The 13,289-nt window shown below is 39.5% G+C and overlaps 1 protein-coding gene and 1 long non-coding RNA gene across 3 annotated transcripts in view; one reads left to right on the top strand and one right to left on the bottom strand.

Moving 5' to 3' along the window:
* LOC143354759 (uncharacterized) overlaps positions 1-13,289 on the top strand; it is a 108,710-nt gene that overhangs the window by 39,308 nt on the left and 56,113 nt on the right. Inside the window, exons 4-5 of one of the 2 annotated variants that reach the window (XM_076789059.1) lie at positions 1,434-1,577; positions 2,172-3,591. In XM_076789059.1, the coding sequence (XP_076645174.1) occupies positions 1,434-1,577; positions 2,172-2,254 (227 nt within the window). In that variant the 3' untranslated portion in view covers positions 2,255-3,591. Of the gene's footprint in view, positions 1-1,433; positions 1,578-2,171; positions 3,592-13,289 lie in introns of those variants that run through there. The other variant, XM_076789058.1, reaches the window with a different exon arrangement.
* On the bottom strand, positions 203-1,263 carry LOC143354771 (uncharacterized). Its single transcript, XR_013082375.1, has 2 exons — positions 750-1,263; positions 203-569 (listed from the first exon to the last, which is right to left on the bottom strand). It is a non-coding gene; the product is annotated as an uncharacterized LOC143354771 (long non-coding RNA).

Raw genomic sequence — 13,289 nt, 5'->3', positions numbered from 1 at the left:
CGGATCGGTATTCAACATAAAAATTGACCGCGTTAATTGCAACAGATTGGAGCCAAATACACATTTCACTCGGCTACTCATTTTTGCCATAAATCCAGAAAATCCGCATTCCAGTGACGACCACGATTTGTGCTACTGGGAGTAGTTTTACGCAATGTAGCAACAATAGGATTATGTAAGAGAAACTCTCGGTTTTCGGGAGATAGCTCAACGACAAAATAAGATACACTCTACCTAAATTCGAATTTTTTCGTTGGTTATTCATATTTAGTTCAATAGGAAGATCAACGTTAAGCTCGAAGAAGGATGGGAAACATATGTACAATAAAATCGTCGAAACCTGGCCAAATGAGTTGTCAGTCATTGAGATTCAATCGGTTATTGAGATTGCAATGATCCTTTTGTGGATACTTACTGGATACATTTATTCAGACGTGTATTATAAAGAAGATCGTGCAAAAGATCGTCTCGACTAAGTTGTTCAGTGTTTGGTAGTGCTAGTATTAACTCTTGGAAGGAAACGTGGACGTCGTTCGCCATTTTCCCGACTGAACTGGTGTTGGTTTGTTCTGCAAATAGAGCAAGTCGTGAAAATAAGGGTAAAGTTGTCGTACAAGCATAAATTGCTATGAATATTATAGAATAGTTGGACTAACGGTTGCTTTTGCCATTTACAACTTCGGTGAATATATGCCTAAACACGCTATATCCGTGAATAATACAACGCAGAGAAATGTTACTTCCCTTACCGGCTACACTCAATCCAACGTCGGCCATGAATTATGACAGGTGCTAGAAAGTTAGGAGAAAATCCAATTCAGTTGCAAATGGCGGAACAGAAATATCACTAAACATAATACGACATTATTGTTATTGTCTCGTTTCTCCATGCAAAAATTAAGATATTTACATATAATTATAATATCCTTAGCATTATGAATAAATTTTGCGTGTACCTTAAATTAATGTCATTATCGTTCTAAATCGGTTTACAATTTTTTTAATCCGCCCAGGGAATGAAACACGTTTTGATGAAGATAATAAACTCGGAACAGTCGGAAATTGTTAGGAGAAATGTGAATTTGGCATGATTCTGGTTACATATACATATGCTAGTATCATGGGGTCATCAGTCTAGAAATAATGTTAGGTAAATGAATGGTATTATTATACATGAATTATCTATGAACCGCAGTTTACAAGTCCAATGCCCGATAGAAACACGCAGGGAAATTTCAACAAGGAAAGGCAATAACTGGTTAAATAATTATTTTTCTTTAATTATTTATTACGCGAAATTGCAGCGGAATGAAACACCGAATAACCGATAAACCGGTACTTTGAAAAGTTCAAGGACGTTAGTTTTAAGATTCATGGTAAATCTGTGGTTGATTATCGTTTTAATCGATATTTTCTGTTTGTTATATTAACAGGTGGTAATGCAGAATTTCTACTATTGTACACCATCAAGCTTATGGAACTTTTCCGCTGTCCTTGGGATATGCTGACTTACATGTACGTGATCCTGAAGGATGCTAATGGCAATCTCGAAGAGGCTGTGAGCCGTATACTGCAAGGTGAAGTACCATATCTTGAAATATCTAACAACAATAAATAAGATTGCAGTTCACCATTGTCTGCTGTAGACTAACTGAATCTACATTAATTTAAAACTGCAATATAAATATTCAATTTTCAATGGCCGTCGGCAAATTATACAAATATACTTCAATATTTTATAGTTAACTGACTTGAAGGGTAAGAGACTCAATTACTGTGCCTATATTAATTACACTTATTTTTAAAGCATAATGAATATTGAAAAATAGATATTACATTTTTTCATTAAAATCAGCAAATATATACTTTATATATTGCTCTTTTAATATTCATTACGCTTTAAAAATAAGTACAATTAATATTGGCACAGCAATGGGTACCGCCACAGTAATTGGCTCCCTTACCCTAGTTCATAGTAAAATTTGGATAGTTTATTTTTTAATACCGTCATAATCTGCGGACGTTGTTACTAAACTGAGAATTTCCATATTGTGGTAACATTGAAAATATAGACCGATTAATACAGTTCTGTTGTATGTGTAAATAATTGTTTCTAAGGATTGCGATTGAATCCCGAGAAATAATCGAAATCTTTCGTTTTGTTGCTCCAGTTCGTTATCACCCGAAAATCGTTCTTTGGAGTACCAATTTGGACAAGATCCTTTCATTCATTCTGAAATTAATACCACCTTGAAGATATCACACAATTTTTTAAATTTTTGAAACGATCATTTCCGACAGTGTGCTCAAAAATCATTGTAAATGGTTTTGACCGCGATTTAATTGAAATTTTTATCGCGACGAAATAATTACGGAACGGTTCTCAACGAATTCCATCGAGGAAAGCAGTCACGCGGGTCGAAGATTTGATTTTACAGCTCAACAACTGGAAGATAATTATGAAATCGATTATGCGATTTTGATAATGGATATTTACAACGGAGATACAATATATTGGCGGATCGGAGAGACTCTCAACAGTTCTACTACATCTATTCGTTTCTATAATTATTATCAGTATAAGTAAAATAATTACAAGAATCAATAAACCAGTCATTCGTGGATACTCAAAATAATAAATTGGGTTCTACCGTTGGGTCGTTGTGCAATCGAACGAATCAAAAGACGTTTTCTAGCGTTTCCCGTTCATAAACTTACAAATTCTGTGATCTGTGTTAGCTTCCATTGTCGATGGGACGTTGAACAAAATAAGTACAACATTCCCGCTTCAATTCTCCTATTATAAGCGGCAACACGCGCGTTATAAATGACTACATCAAGGAAATATTTTCGCTTTGGCGACAGTCTTGACGAATAACTGGCCTGAGTTTCTGCCTTCGAGTCTCCCGATCTGCCAAAATGTCGTTACAATTCCTGGATTGTGTCCAATTGCATTGCGATCGCGGTTTTCCATATTCTTGAAAAGCAAATAAAAATATAACTATCGTGGACCTCGAAAGTCGTCGTGCTCGCGAAGATCCTCTGGAAGATGCGGGACAATCACGAGTGCCATTCTCTCATCACCCGAAGATCATAGTTTGCTTAATCCGGAGCGACCTCGTCTGGAAGATATAGATGTAAAACGCAAAAAAAAAATAAATATTGGAGTATGTGAAACATGTACGATGTCGTTACAACAACTTCAATTAGCCGCTGAGATAAGAGGTAATAATACAGGTAATAAAGAGACCTCGTGGGTGTGAAAATTCCCTCCACCAAAATATTGATAGTGGGGCCTTCGCCGCAATGAAACCTATAAATTATACTTAGAAGCACAGCCTCTCCCTCCTCCTTCTGGCGCTATGTGTGGGCCCACGCTGCTTCAAGTATAAATACTGGTCATGTGTCGTCCAGGAGACATACCCGAGCCCTGTTACGTTTACACTCTTCGACGTCCGAGGTTTCTCGAGCTTCGTGGCGCCTCACGGGTATACCCCGCGGTAGTGGGGATAATGCGCGACGTTTATCATCCAGGCCTTGGCGGCATATACGGGGAAATCACTGTAGTAGAAATAAATTAATTTGCGAACATTTTCTGCTTTCCGTTTTCCTTACTTTGACCATCTCCACTATTAAAAAGGCATCTACACGATCAAATAAATCATTATAAATATCCAGCGACAGAAATGAATATACTCGCAGATAGTTCACACGAATTTTCCGCTTCAGTTCAACGGATTTCTCCGGTTCGATCCTGTTTGTTAACCCGTTCCTTACCGGGTCCGCGAGTAAGCTTTCTTTGTAAAACTGGGGATTCCGTCTACAGTCTCTTCACGCGGACGCCGACTATAGTCAGTGCCAGTACACGCCAGTTGGTTATTTGTGGTAAAATAGTAAACTAATAAAAAGGGTTATTATACAGAAAGTAGGAGCAATGACAGAAATCGTGCAAGGAAATCAATTGTTTAGAAAGTGGAGTGCGAGCACGGTGCAAGTCTTTGTATAAAGCAATCATTTGTAATTGTAATCCCCGAGGGTCGTGGGTGACGTGCAAGTCATCGCTAGATTTTCTATACCGGAAGGTCCTCGTTAACTTATGGAAATATAACACCAGATATCAAAATAGTGGTCGCGTTCGTTGGTTTTATTTTGAAATTCCAGCCGTATGTACGCTCTCTGTCGATAATGGCAAAAAGGGAAATGAGCGTGTTCCATGCGTCTAGATATGACACGAGCAGGAAATGACTATCGTATTTTCGCGGCCGGACAGGTGAATTCGATTCGTTGAAATGGATTATTGAATTCGAATTGGTTACACACGTCGTTATTCTTGCGTGCTCGATAGATGAGCCGCGTTACTTCATAGGTTAATCATTGTAAAAACATTAAGCCGTCGTTATCGCCGTCTTAACAACTAAGAGGACTATATACATTTCATGTTTACTTATTAAGCGATTAATACGCTTGCAGTTTTTTCGTACTAAATTCAACATTAGATCTAATCCGATTTAATTAACAAAGTTTGAGAATGAATATTTTTTTTTTTAACCAGAATTGAGACAAAACCTATTAAGCGTCATGGTTTTATATAGGTACAATTTTTTGCTCTGGTTTTGTAGATTTAGGTAGACTTTTATCATTTCTTTATGTTCCTAATTGTTGGCTTTATTGGTTTAACCAAGCCGTCCAGGAGAACTATAAAATAACTCTAAGGGTTTGAATTAACATTAATTTTTTGTGTCGTTAATATAGTCAACAGTAACAAAGAACGTAAGCACCATAAAAGCACTAACAAAGAAAAGAAAAAAAGCACTGATACTGCAAAATTTGGTATTTGTCAATTCCGGACAAACCTGTAAATTAATCGAGTTATTATATTTTTTAATTATCCACTTACTACTTTGCAGCCTCTTAGGCTATTCAAGATAGGCTGTACCCAAAGGAATCATAAACATTTTCTTTCACATAATTATTTCGAACGAAATGATTAGATTACGTTACTCTGGGATCATTGTTGATTTACGATTGCAATTCCTGTTGCTGTTGAAAGATCGATGAAAAATTTCTTAGCCATGGACCATAGACTTTGGAAAAATTATGAAGTAGTCGGTGGATAATATGTTAAGAGTTAACAATGATGTATGAAAATTAGATATGTAATTGAGTTTTGTACTAATTCACAATACAAAATAGAAAAACTTTAAGGTCGGACTTCTCGAATACAAAAGCTCGTTCCGGAGAATGGCTTGAGGATTTTGCAATACTGATACTAGGCTCTGCGACAACACGGTCTATTATCATTCCGAAGCGATTTTCACCATTCGGCGCACTTCTTAATATCCGCTAATGCGCGGTGCAGAAGAGCGTGATGCGATATCGATGCGCTCTTCGTATTCCGAATGCAGTGAATTGCGGTGCACTGCAACGGTTCTTTATCAACCGGGTGTTAGCATGCGGATTCACAGTTATCGCTGTGAGCGTTATGATCTTCGACTCTTCTTAATCCTTAGATACCCAACAATTCTAGAGGTTTAGCAACGGCTGGGTCGGAATTGACCCTGGCGCGTGCACCATATACCTTCTACATTATCTATTTACAGCTTCGAATTAACATTTTTCTATAACGAGTCAAAGTGTTCCGATTTGTATCTTTTGTTTAATGAGGAGAATAGTGTGCATTCCACTCGAAAGTCGGATTCATAAACTTCATTGCCAGCAAAAAGCTTTAATGTCGATCGTTAAAAGTGTTAGGAGCAATAAACACTGCGGCATCAACTTTTCTTTTGCCAGGAACAATTCCATCAAGTTCACGGGCGTTTCTAATATCCTATTCGAGCATTATTCAAAAATGCATGTGATCTCACAAGCAGTCAAAATCTCTGTCCTCGAAAAACATTCCATCAGCAGTTTTTCTACTCGAAACGATCCGCAATCATTTTCACTGCTGCTACGTCCACAATTATTCGAGTATAAAGACATCCTTGAAGGGCTCAACTGTATAAACATTTCAATTGTTATTTCCAGTGGAGATACAAAATTGTTTTACAACTGTGCAGCCTCCTCGTATTTTCTGTAACTAAAAGATAATCGACGAAGTGTGTCGGTAGAAACAGAATCTGAGATCGCGAGCATGATCGCTACTGAAACGGAGAATGCTAGTCACACCGAAGACTAATTTACCTCGGTGTAATTGCGGTGTAATTCCCCGGGCAGTAGATGCGTCTATGTTTGTAAACATGAGCGCCCGATAAATCGCATCGTTTACGATCGCGTCGAGAAATTTCGAGGCCTGCAGAAAGTCTCGTGCATACCTTGCTCCCTGAAGCTCGGCGAAAGGAATGATCCTGCGTGACCTTGAATGACCTTGGATTATCCGTACACCATAGGACAGCGAACTCGACGCGGAATGAGCCGAGCTTCTAGCAAAAAGTTGGGATTCATAGTTCCATTAACACGTTTGATGCGAGAGCGTCACACGCGTCTCGACGACCGTGGTCTTGCGTTTCGTGCGAAGCGAATCCAATCAATTTTATGCACGTTGTTATTTATGGTGGTGACGTGTAGCGTAATTGTCGGAAATTCATGGCTCATGATTGCTGAAACTGAAAATAATCCTTTTTCTTTTTTAATTCTGGAAATAACCACTACGGATTTTATGCGTTCACGACAAAAACGACTGGGCGCAATTTGAAATAGTGAAAAGATTAAGTGAATTTAAAAACGCCAATGTATTATTTTCAACTTACTAAATAAATCGGTGAACAACGTTTTCATTTCGCATAAAGATCCGCAGTCTACTGATAATTTATCAGTTGCACCTTTCTACGTGGACGAAGAATCTGTTGAATCAAACGAGCGTAAACGACCACAAATATTTCGCTATCTTTTTATCCAGATTTCATGGTTTACCTAATTCAATTTATAACACCGACCGCATAAGTGGTAAAAGTCATTTTTCTCAGAACCACCTTTCCACGAGATACGCCCATTCGAATTAACACGGCAGAACGAGACACATCATTCATCACTGTCCCACTGGTTGTCTGGCGAGAGTGAAATTTACGAAGGTGAAGCGGTCAAGTAGGCGTGAAAAAGAAGGTAGCGTAATTTGTTATGTAGCCGGTATGCTGGGCTACTGTTTACACGAGCCGATCATTATAAATCGCTTAAGCCCGCTATGGTCCGTTCGTCATATTAGCTACTGCTGGCGCCCCAAGGCGCGTATCTTCTCGATCTCGATAGCTGTTCTTATAGAGTTCCAAATGGGCCGCAAATAAACCGACTAAATTGCCGTTTTATTGTTTATTAAGGTAATACACACCTCACTGGCGTGCTGTGCGCCGTTTAATGGACGGATCTGTTATTGGAACATTTTTTGTTTTCCGTAGAAGAAATCGCTCGTTATTGACCAAACCCCCGTGTACGAACAATTTCGAGTAATGTTGTTTCATTTTATTGTTTTGCTCCGAAAACACAAACAATATACAATTTTCGATTACACGTGAAAGATTGCATTACATTTCTAATATATATATATATATATATGATTAACTGAACAAAATTGTATGTTGTAATTTTAATATCAAATATTGATCTCTCTCTCCCCCTCTCTCTGAAACTTTATTCTTCTATTTTCAATTCCAGGCACTCCCTTCTTTCGCCCTGCAATTTCGAAAACCAAACTATTTGACAAATATGTCCAGCTATATATCGTAATGACATTCGCAAAAATATTTCTAGGAAAAGCATCTCGTCAAAGGTATAGTCTTTCACGTGCGAGAGGTTTTATTGTGATAAGTTCGAAAGTCCACTTACTGACTATTCTAGTCTATTTTCCTTTCCTATTATTTTCAATGTGCCTTGAACATGTTGTGCATCACAGCAGAACCGCAATGTGTTTCTTCTCTGTATAACTGCGACGATTAAATTTACACTGGATGCATAAAAATATGCACTGATGCCGCGAAGTCTGCCAACCACAATACCACTGAACATCGTAGAAAAATGTTGGCATTGACGAAGAGTTAAAACCTAGATAGTCCAGGCGGGCAGGGATCAATTGCTGTCCGAAGGTTGAAGAAGTGTAACGAAACGGAACATGCCGGGTGCCCGTCGGTGGCACTTAAGTGGCTGACGCCGTAATCTGGTGTCGTGCGGAAAATCCGAGCAGTGAAAATAATAATATGTCGGGTGGCCGGGGATTTTCATCGTGGTCGTAAAGCTGGCATCGGACCGTGCCACTTGTGCGTATGTGTCGTTAGATCCTGCACCAGTCTCGACAGACGTGTCGGCAAAAAACGGCACGATGAATTCATGAATAAGATCTCACGCAGCGGGACACGTACTTCTCGAAGAGAGGAGAAATGGACTGGACGTTATCGTAACAGCGGATAGTTAGTGTAACGCTATTAGCCCGGGCCGGCAACCGGGAGGGCGACTAATAATTACGTCGAAGACGCCGTGTTTCACGCGTGCCAACACCGTTTCAGGATAAATGTGCTCGCGTGGATCCGATCCAGTTAGCCCGGTCGAACACTTTTAAGTCCACGTGGAAAGTCGCATTCCTGCTGATCACCGGCGAACAGGTAGACGGATCAACTGCATCAACCTGCTCCAAATGGATACAGTGTTGCTGCCACGTCGCGTTGCCGCTACGTCGACCGTTCGTTATTACATTCGCGAGAAAAATCGTGGAACACCGGGAGCATTGTCTTGTTGTAAACTAAGAGCATGCCTTGCTTCCAGGGATTATGATTTCTTGTAGTAATTTTGGGCAAACTTTTATCAAAAATTCTATTTTGGAGTGCAAGAGAAGAAATACTATTTAAAAATATAAAGGACAAGAACGAAAAGTAAACGTCGTACGAAGTACAAACCGTGTATTACTCACTTGGATTAGTGACAAGGGAGCGTTTGAAAGCTGATAAGAAATCACTGTGGACGGTCTATCCCGCTGTAACATGAGTTGGCTGTGTCGCAGGATTTTTATTCTAAATAACAAAATGACAACATTGCTATAACCGCCGGTGGTTAAAATAGAACGTCTTTCGACTTTCTGGCAACAGCACTCGGCAGTCGAAGCGAACAGTAAAACGTAATCATAAGTTTCGTAACTGCTGGAATTACGCGTTGGAAATACTAATATGTACTCATGGTACATAATTCAAGAAACGCTTAATGATAGGTGATCAGAATGATTCTTGACAATCTATTTGCATCGTGAATAACTTTCAGCTAATCACAGTTAAATAACAATGGACAGGTGACATTCGTATTTTTCAAGCGATACACGGTCAGCTTCCGTTTTTATTAGATTGTTTGTTGAAGATCTAACTGGATCATAATTATATTGTTTACGGTTGCGCAGATTTCGTGTCGGTCGATTTTCCCCGAGTTCACGACATTGATTTGATTATCAAACTAGCTCGCCTTATCCTAAGCGCCGCGAGCAAGTCTAACGCTGCGAAGAACATGGTAACAGTACTCGGAACTCTATACGCTCGATGGGCGTTCATGCTAAACTCTGATAGCCGTCGATAGCCTTAGGATAGCGAAATGAAATAGCTTATTTACTCCAGATATGTTATCCAGGTGCTGGTAGTCGTTTGAATTTTGATGGGACTGTAGATGTCCGAACTGTAATATAATGCAGCTGGCTCGATTTACAGGCGTTACCAATAAAATTACGGTTGTTTATAATATTGCTGTAATGCGACCGGACATTCCCTATACGTAACAACAGAATTTATGGACTTCGAATCATCATCGGGGTCATTTTCCTACCATCTTAAACTTGGCTTGTGAAATAAACGATCTCATTATGCCCATTCAATTATTTCACGTGTTTTCATTCAATTCTGTTATTTCTCTCTGACGACAGAACCAGTTCTGCTCTTCAATTCTTTCTTCTTTTCTTTCTTTTCTTCTTCTTCATTCTTACAGAGCTTTACTCGTCAAATTTAATACAGCCAAGTGGAAATAAAAATAATGCGAGTCGTTTGAATTGTGTTTCAACTGTATATACGTAAAATGTTCAATTTTTGAATCCATTCTACTATGTACGAGCGAAGTAAGTAGTAGAAACATAAATATTGCGAACCGCTCGAATTTTGTTTTTAAGATACACGCCGTGTTGTGGTACTAATTTCATATTGATTCTCGCGGAATGTTAAATTTCTCGATGCACTCTGTACTGAAATAGGTAGGAGAAAGAAAAATAACGTGAACCGCTTCAATTTTGTTTGAAAATGTGCATAATTTGAACATTTTCGAGGTGCTTGAAATACGAAATAAAGTTAAACGGCACAGGATAACGTAATTGAAGCGAGAAAGGAGCTCCGGAATTTTCCCAGTGCCCGGTGAAACTGAAATATGGGAAATATAGAATAATAATTTGAATATTGTTGGACTCGGTCGTTCAATACTTCGCTATCAGCAAATTGCCAGGCCGCCTAGCACGCTGGCGCACATGTTCTCTTTGTTTAAAAAAGCTTATCTCCGCTCGGAGAATGCTCGTGGCTCGTATGTCAACTGGCAAGGTAGACGTCAATGAAAGTGATCATAAATAGAGGCCAGCAGCGTTATCGCTTATATGCTTGTTCACACTTAACGGGAGGGAGCTGGATGCACGGTCGTCTGAAAACGAGCCCCCAGTTTCATTGCGTTATTCATCGTTCTGTAACGTACATTAATACCGGTGGACGCGAGCGTCACTTTACCTGCGCGTACTGTGCAAGCACCGCAGGCGGCTAAGGTCGATCCGAATTTATCGTGCGATATTTTTGCATTATTTCTTACCTGCCTCGCCGCGAAACCCTTGGAATAACACATTCGCGTTGCACCCTACTTTTCAATTGATCACTTCTTCCACCGGCATATTGCATTTCCAATTGTGGAGTTCGCAACTGAACACGCGTCAGATTAACCGAGACAAAATATGCATAGCAGGAACAATTGTGCAACCATACAGTCGCGCATATATCATAGAATATCTTCGCTTTCTTCGTATTCTATGCAAAAGCCTCTGGTACACGTGTGCAAATAAAAATGCAGAAAACCTAACAATCTTTATTCTGTATGAACACAAATTTTTCTTGGATATTGTACGAACTTGTCGGGCGGTGCGTGTGTGAAAGTAGAAAATATAGTATTCTGAATAAGAGGAGAAACAAATTTGTATCTACCTCTTATTTCCTTGTATTTAACAAGAAATATATTTCTTAAGAACTGTGCGTAGTAAGGTGTGATCGGTTGCATAATCGACCGACCGAAAATAGTAAAAGCAAAATTCTTGTTGTTTCGCGTAATCGCGGTATGGGTGTGAGCAGTTCGCGAGGTGATACATATATCGGAAACGCGTGCGTTCCTAGCGTGACACGTGGCGTAATAAACCGTCTATTAATATTTATGATGAAATATAGTCAGCTTCTCGTCAGAGATCCGCCGCGCCGGTGTATGTATATCTGTAGCGTTCACCGGCGATGTTGCGCACAAGGAGAAGAAGAGAAAACCAAAGTTAATAGCGTCACTGCGTTCGCATAACCGCGGCTCGGCGGTGTCTAGGAAATCGCGGCTAAGAATCCGAGCAGTTCGTTTCGCTTGAAACAATTATCCAGGAAAACCGAGTACAACTAATTTTACACGGAGCGGGCTGCACGCCACGTGCACCGGATCGGCGCGAATGCAATCCGAGCGCAAGGCTGCAATCCGTGCAGGTGCATAAGCGTTTGGAGAACCGCTGCGCTCTCTGGACAAGGTCGTGCATTCTTCGGGTGAGATCGACAACCACAACCGACTAGACTATCCTGACATTTGTAACAATGTAACCGGCCTGTAACAGCCGGCCCCGGAGCCGATAATCGATCGCTGCCTCGCAACATGCTTTCGAGGATCAAGCCGGTATAATAGCCTCGATCGGGATCGTCGATCGCATGCAGTCCTTCGCTGCGGTAGAGATATACCCGGCTCCGCGAAATTATAGGACTCCACCGTAGCTTGCAATTAGCGCGCAAGCATTACGTACCCACGGAATCAGAAATTAAATGCTATTCTTCGTTGCGACATCGTTGCGCCGATTTCGAAGCGATTTTCTGCTCGACCTACTGCGAAACAAGTGAATCGGTCGGGGACTGCGATCTTAAGACTTGCAATATCAAATTGATTACGTTCCCTTCGAAATTATCATTTTCTTCTACTTGTAGAAGTAAAAGAATTTCAATTCTAAGAATGTGATTTTTCTTTTGTAAATTAGTGCAGAAAAATGTTTCGATGAGAAGCTTTTTAATAAAATTCCTGATTCGATCATTTTTATAATAAAAATCTCGGTTTCTTTCTGTACTTTCTGCAATTAGACTTTTTCGTAGTGATTTCCAAATGCTGGAAAGAGAACGATGATACGTATGAGAACACTCGCTACACTCGGTACGATGCACAGACGTTGTCCCTGAAATTGTTTAGACGATTTATATAATTTATAGACTTTATATACTTCCTCTAAATATTTTTGCAATATCGACTGCAATTGACGGAACACTTTGTCGGTTCATTTCTACGAAGCAGATGGTTAACAACATGTTCTCTAATTTTACAATAATCGTAATACGAGGTTTCTGAAGCGGTCTATAGTAATAGAAATAAGTGATAAACGAACTCTCCCTGTTAGCTGAAACACTTTTCAACGTTTCAACGTTTACTTATTACACGCGCGTTTTTACGATTATTAGAACGTCGATTTGTTGAAAAGTTATCTCAGCCATAAAAACATTGTATCGCGAATCTTTTTCTACCGGAGATATCAAGGTGATAGTTCGCCCTCCTCCACTATAATGCAGTGTTGCTTAGAATAATTGATGATTCACCGATCTTATTCGGTTCAGCTAATTTCGCGCTTTATATTCATATATGATAAGTGGTATCTGGCGTTATTTTTCATTCATCAATTAATGAGAGAGCGCTTCAAGTTTTATGGGTCCCGGGCATTTCGTATGCGACGAGCTCGCGCGTTATTTCTACATTACCTTGCATAACTTTGTTTAACTACAACGTGGGCAAAGAGACGTGCCGGAACATGGCGCAGAAAATTTATTAATTTCCACGCTTAAGATACATAATAATTAGATTGTGGATTTTAGAATTTGAAAAAAAAACCGAAGGATTAAAAGAATTTTTAAATATCGATGTACAATTATTTCCAGTTTCTCGAAGTCGTTAAAGAAAGTAAACAATTATTACAATGTTTACTCTATATATATATATGTCCCAAATGTCTAGCCGATAAAAGTCCCAGAACT

The sequence above is a fragment of the Halictus rubicundus genome, chromosome 6 (genome assembly GCF_050948215.1).
Source record: "Halictus rubicundus isolate RS-2024b chromosome 6, iyHalRubi1_principal, whole genome shotgun sequence".
Classification (NCBI taxonomy): Eukaryota; Metazoa; Arthropoda; class Insecta; order Hymenoptera; family Halictidae; genus Halictus; species Halictus rubicundus.
Note: the sequence above shows the minus strand (reverse complement) of the source record. Positions and strands in the feature narration are given on the sequence as shown.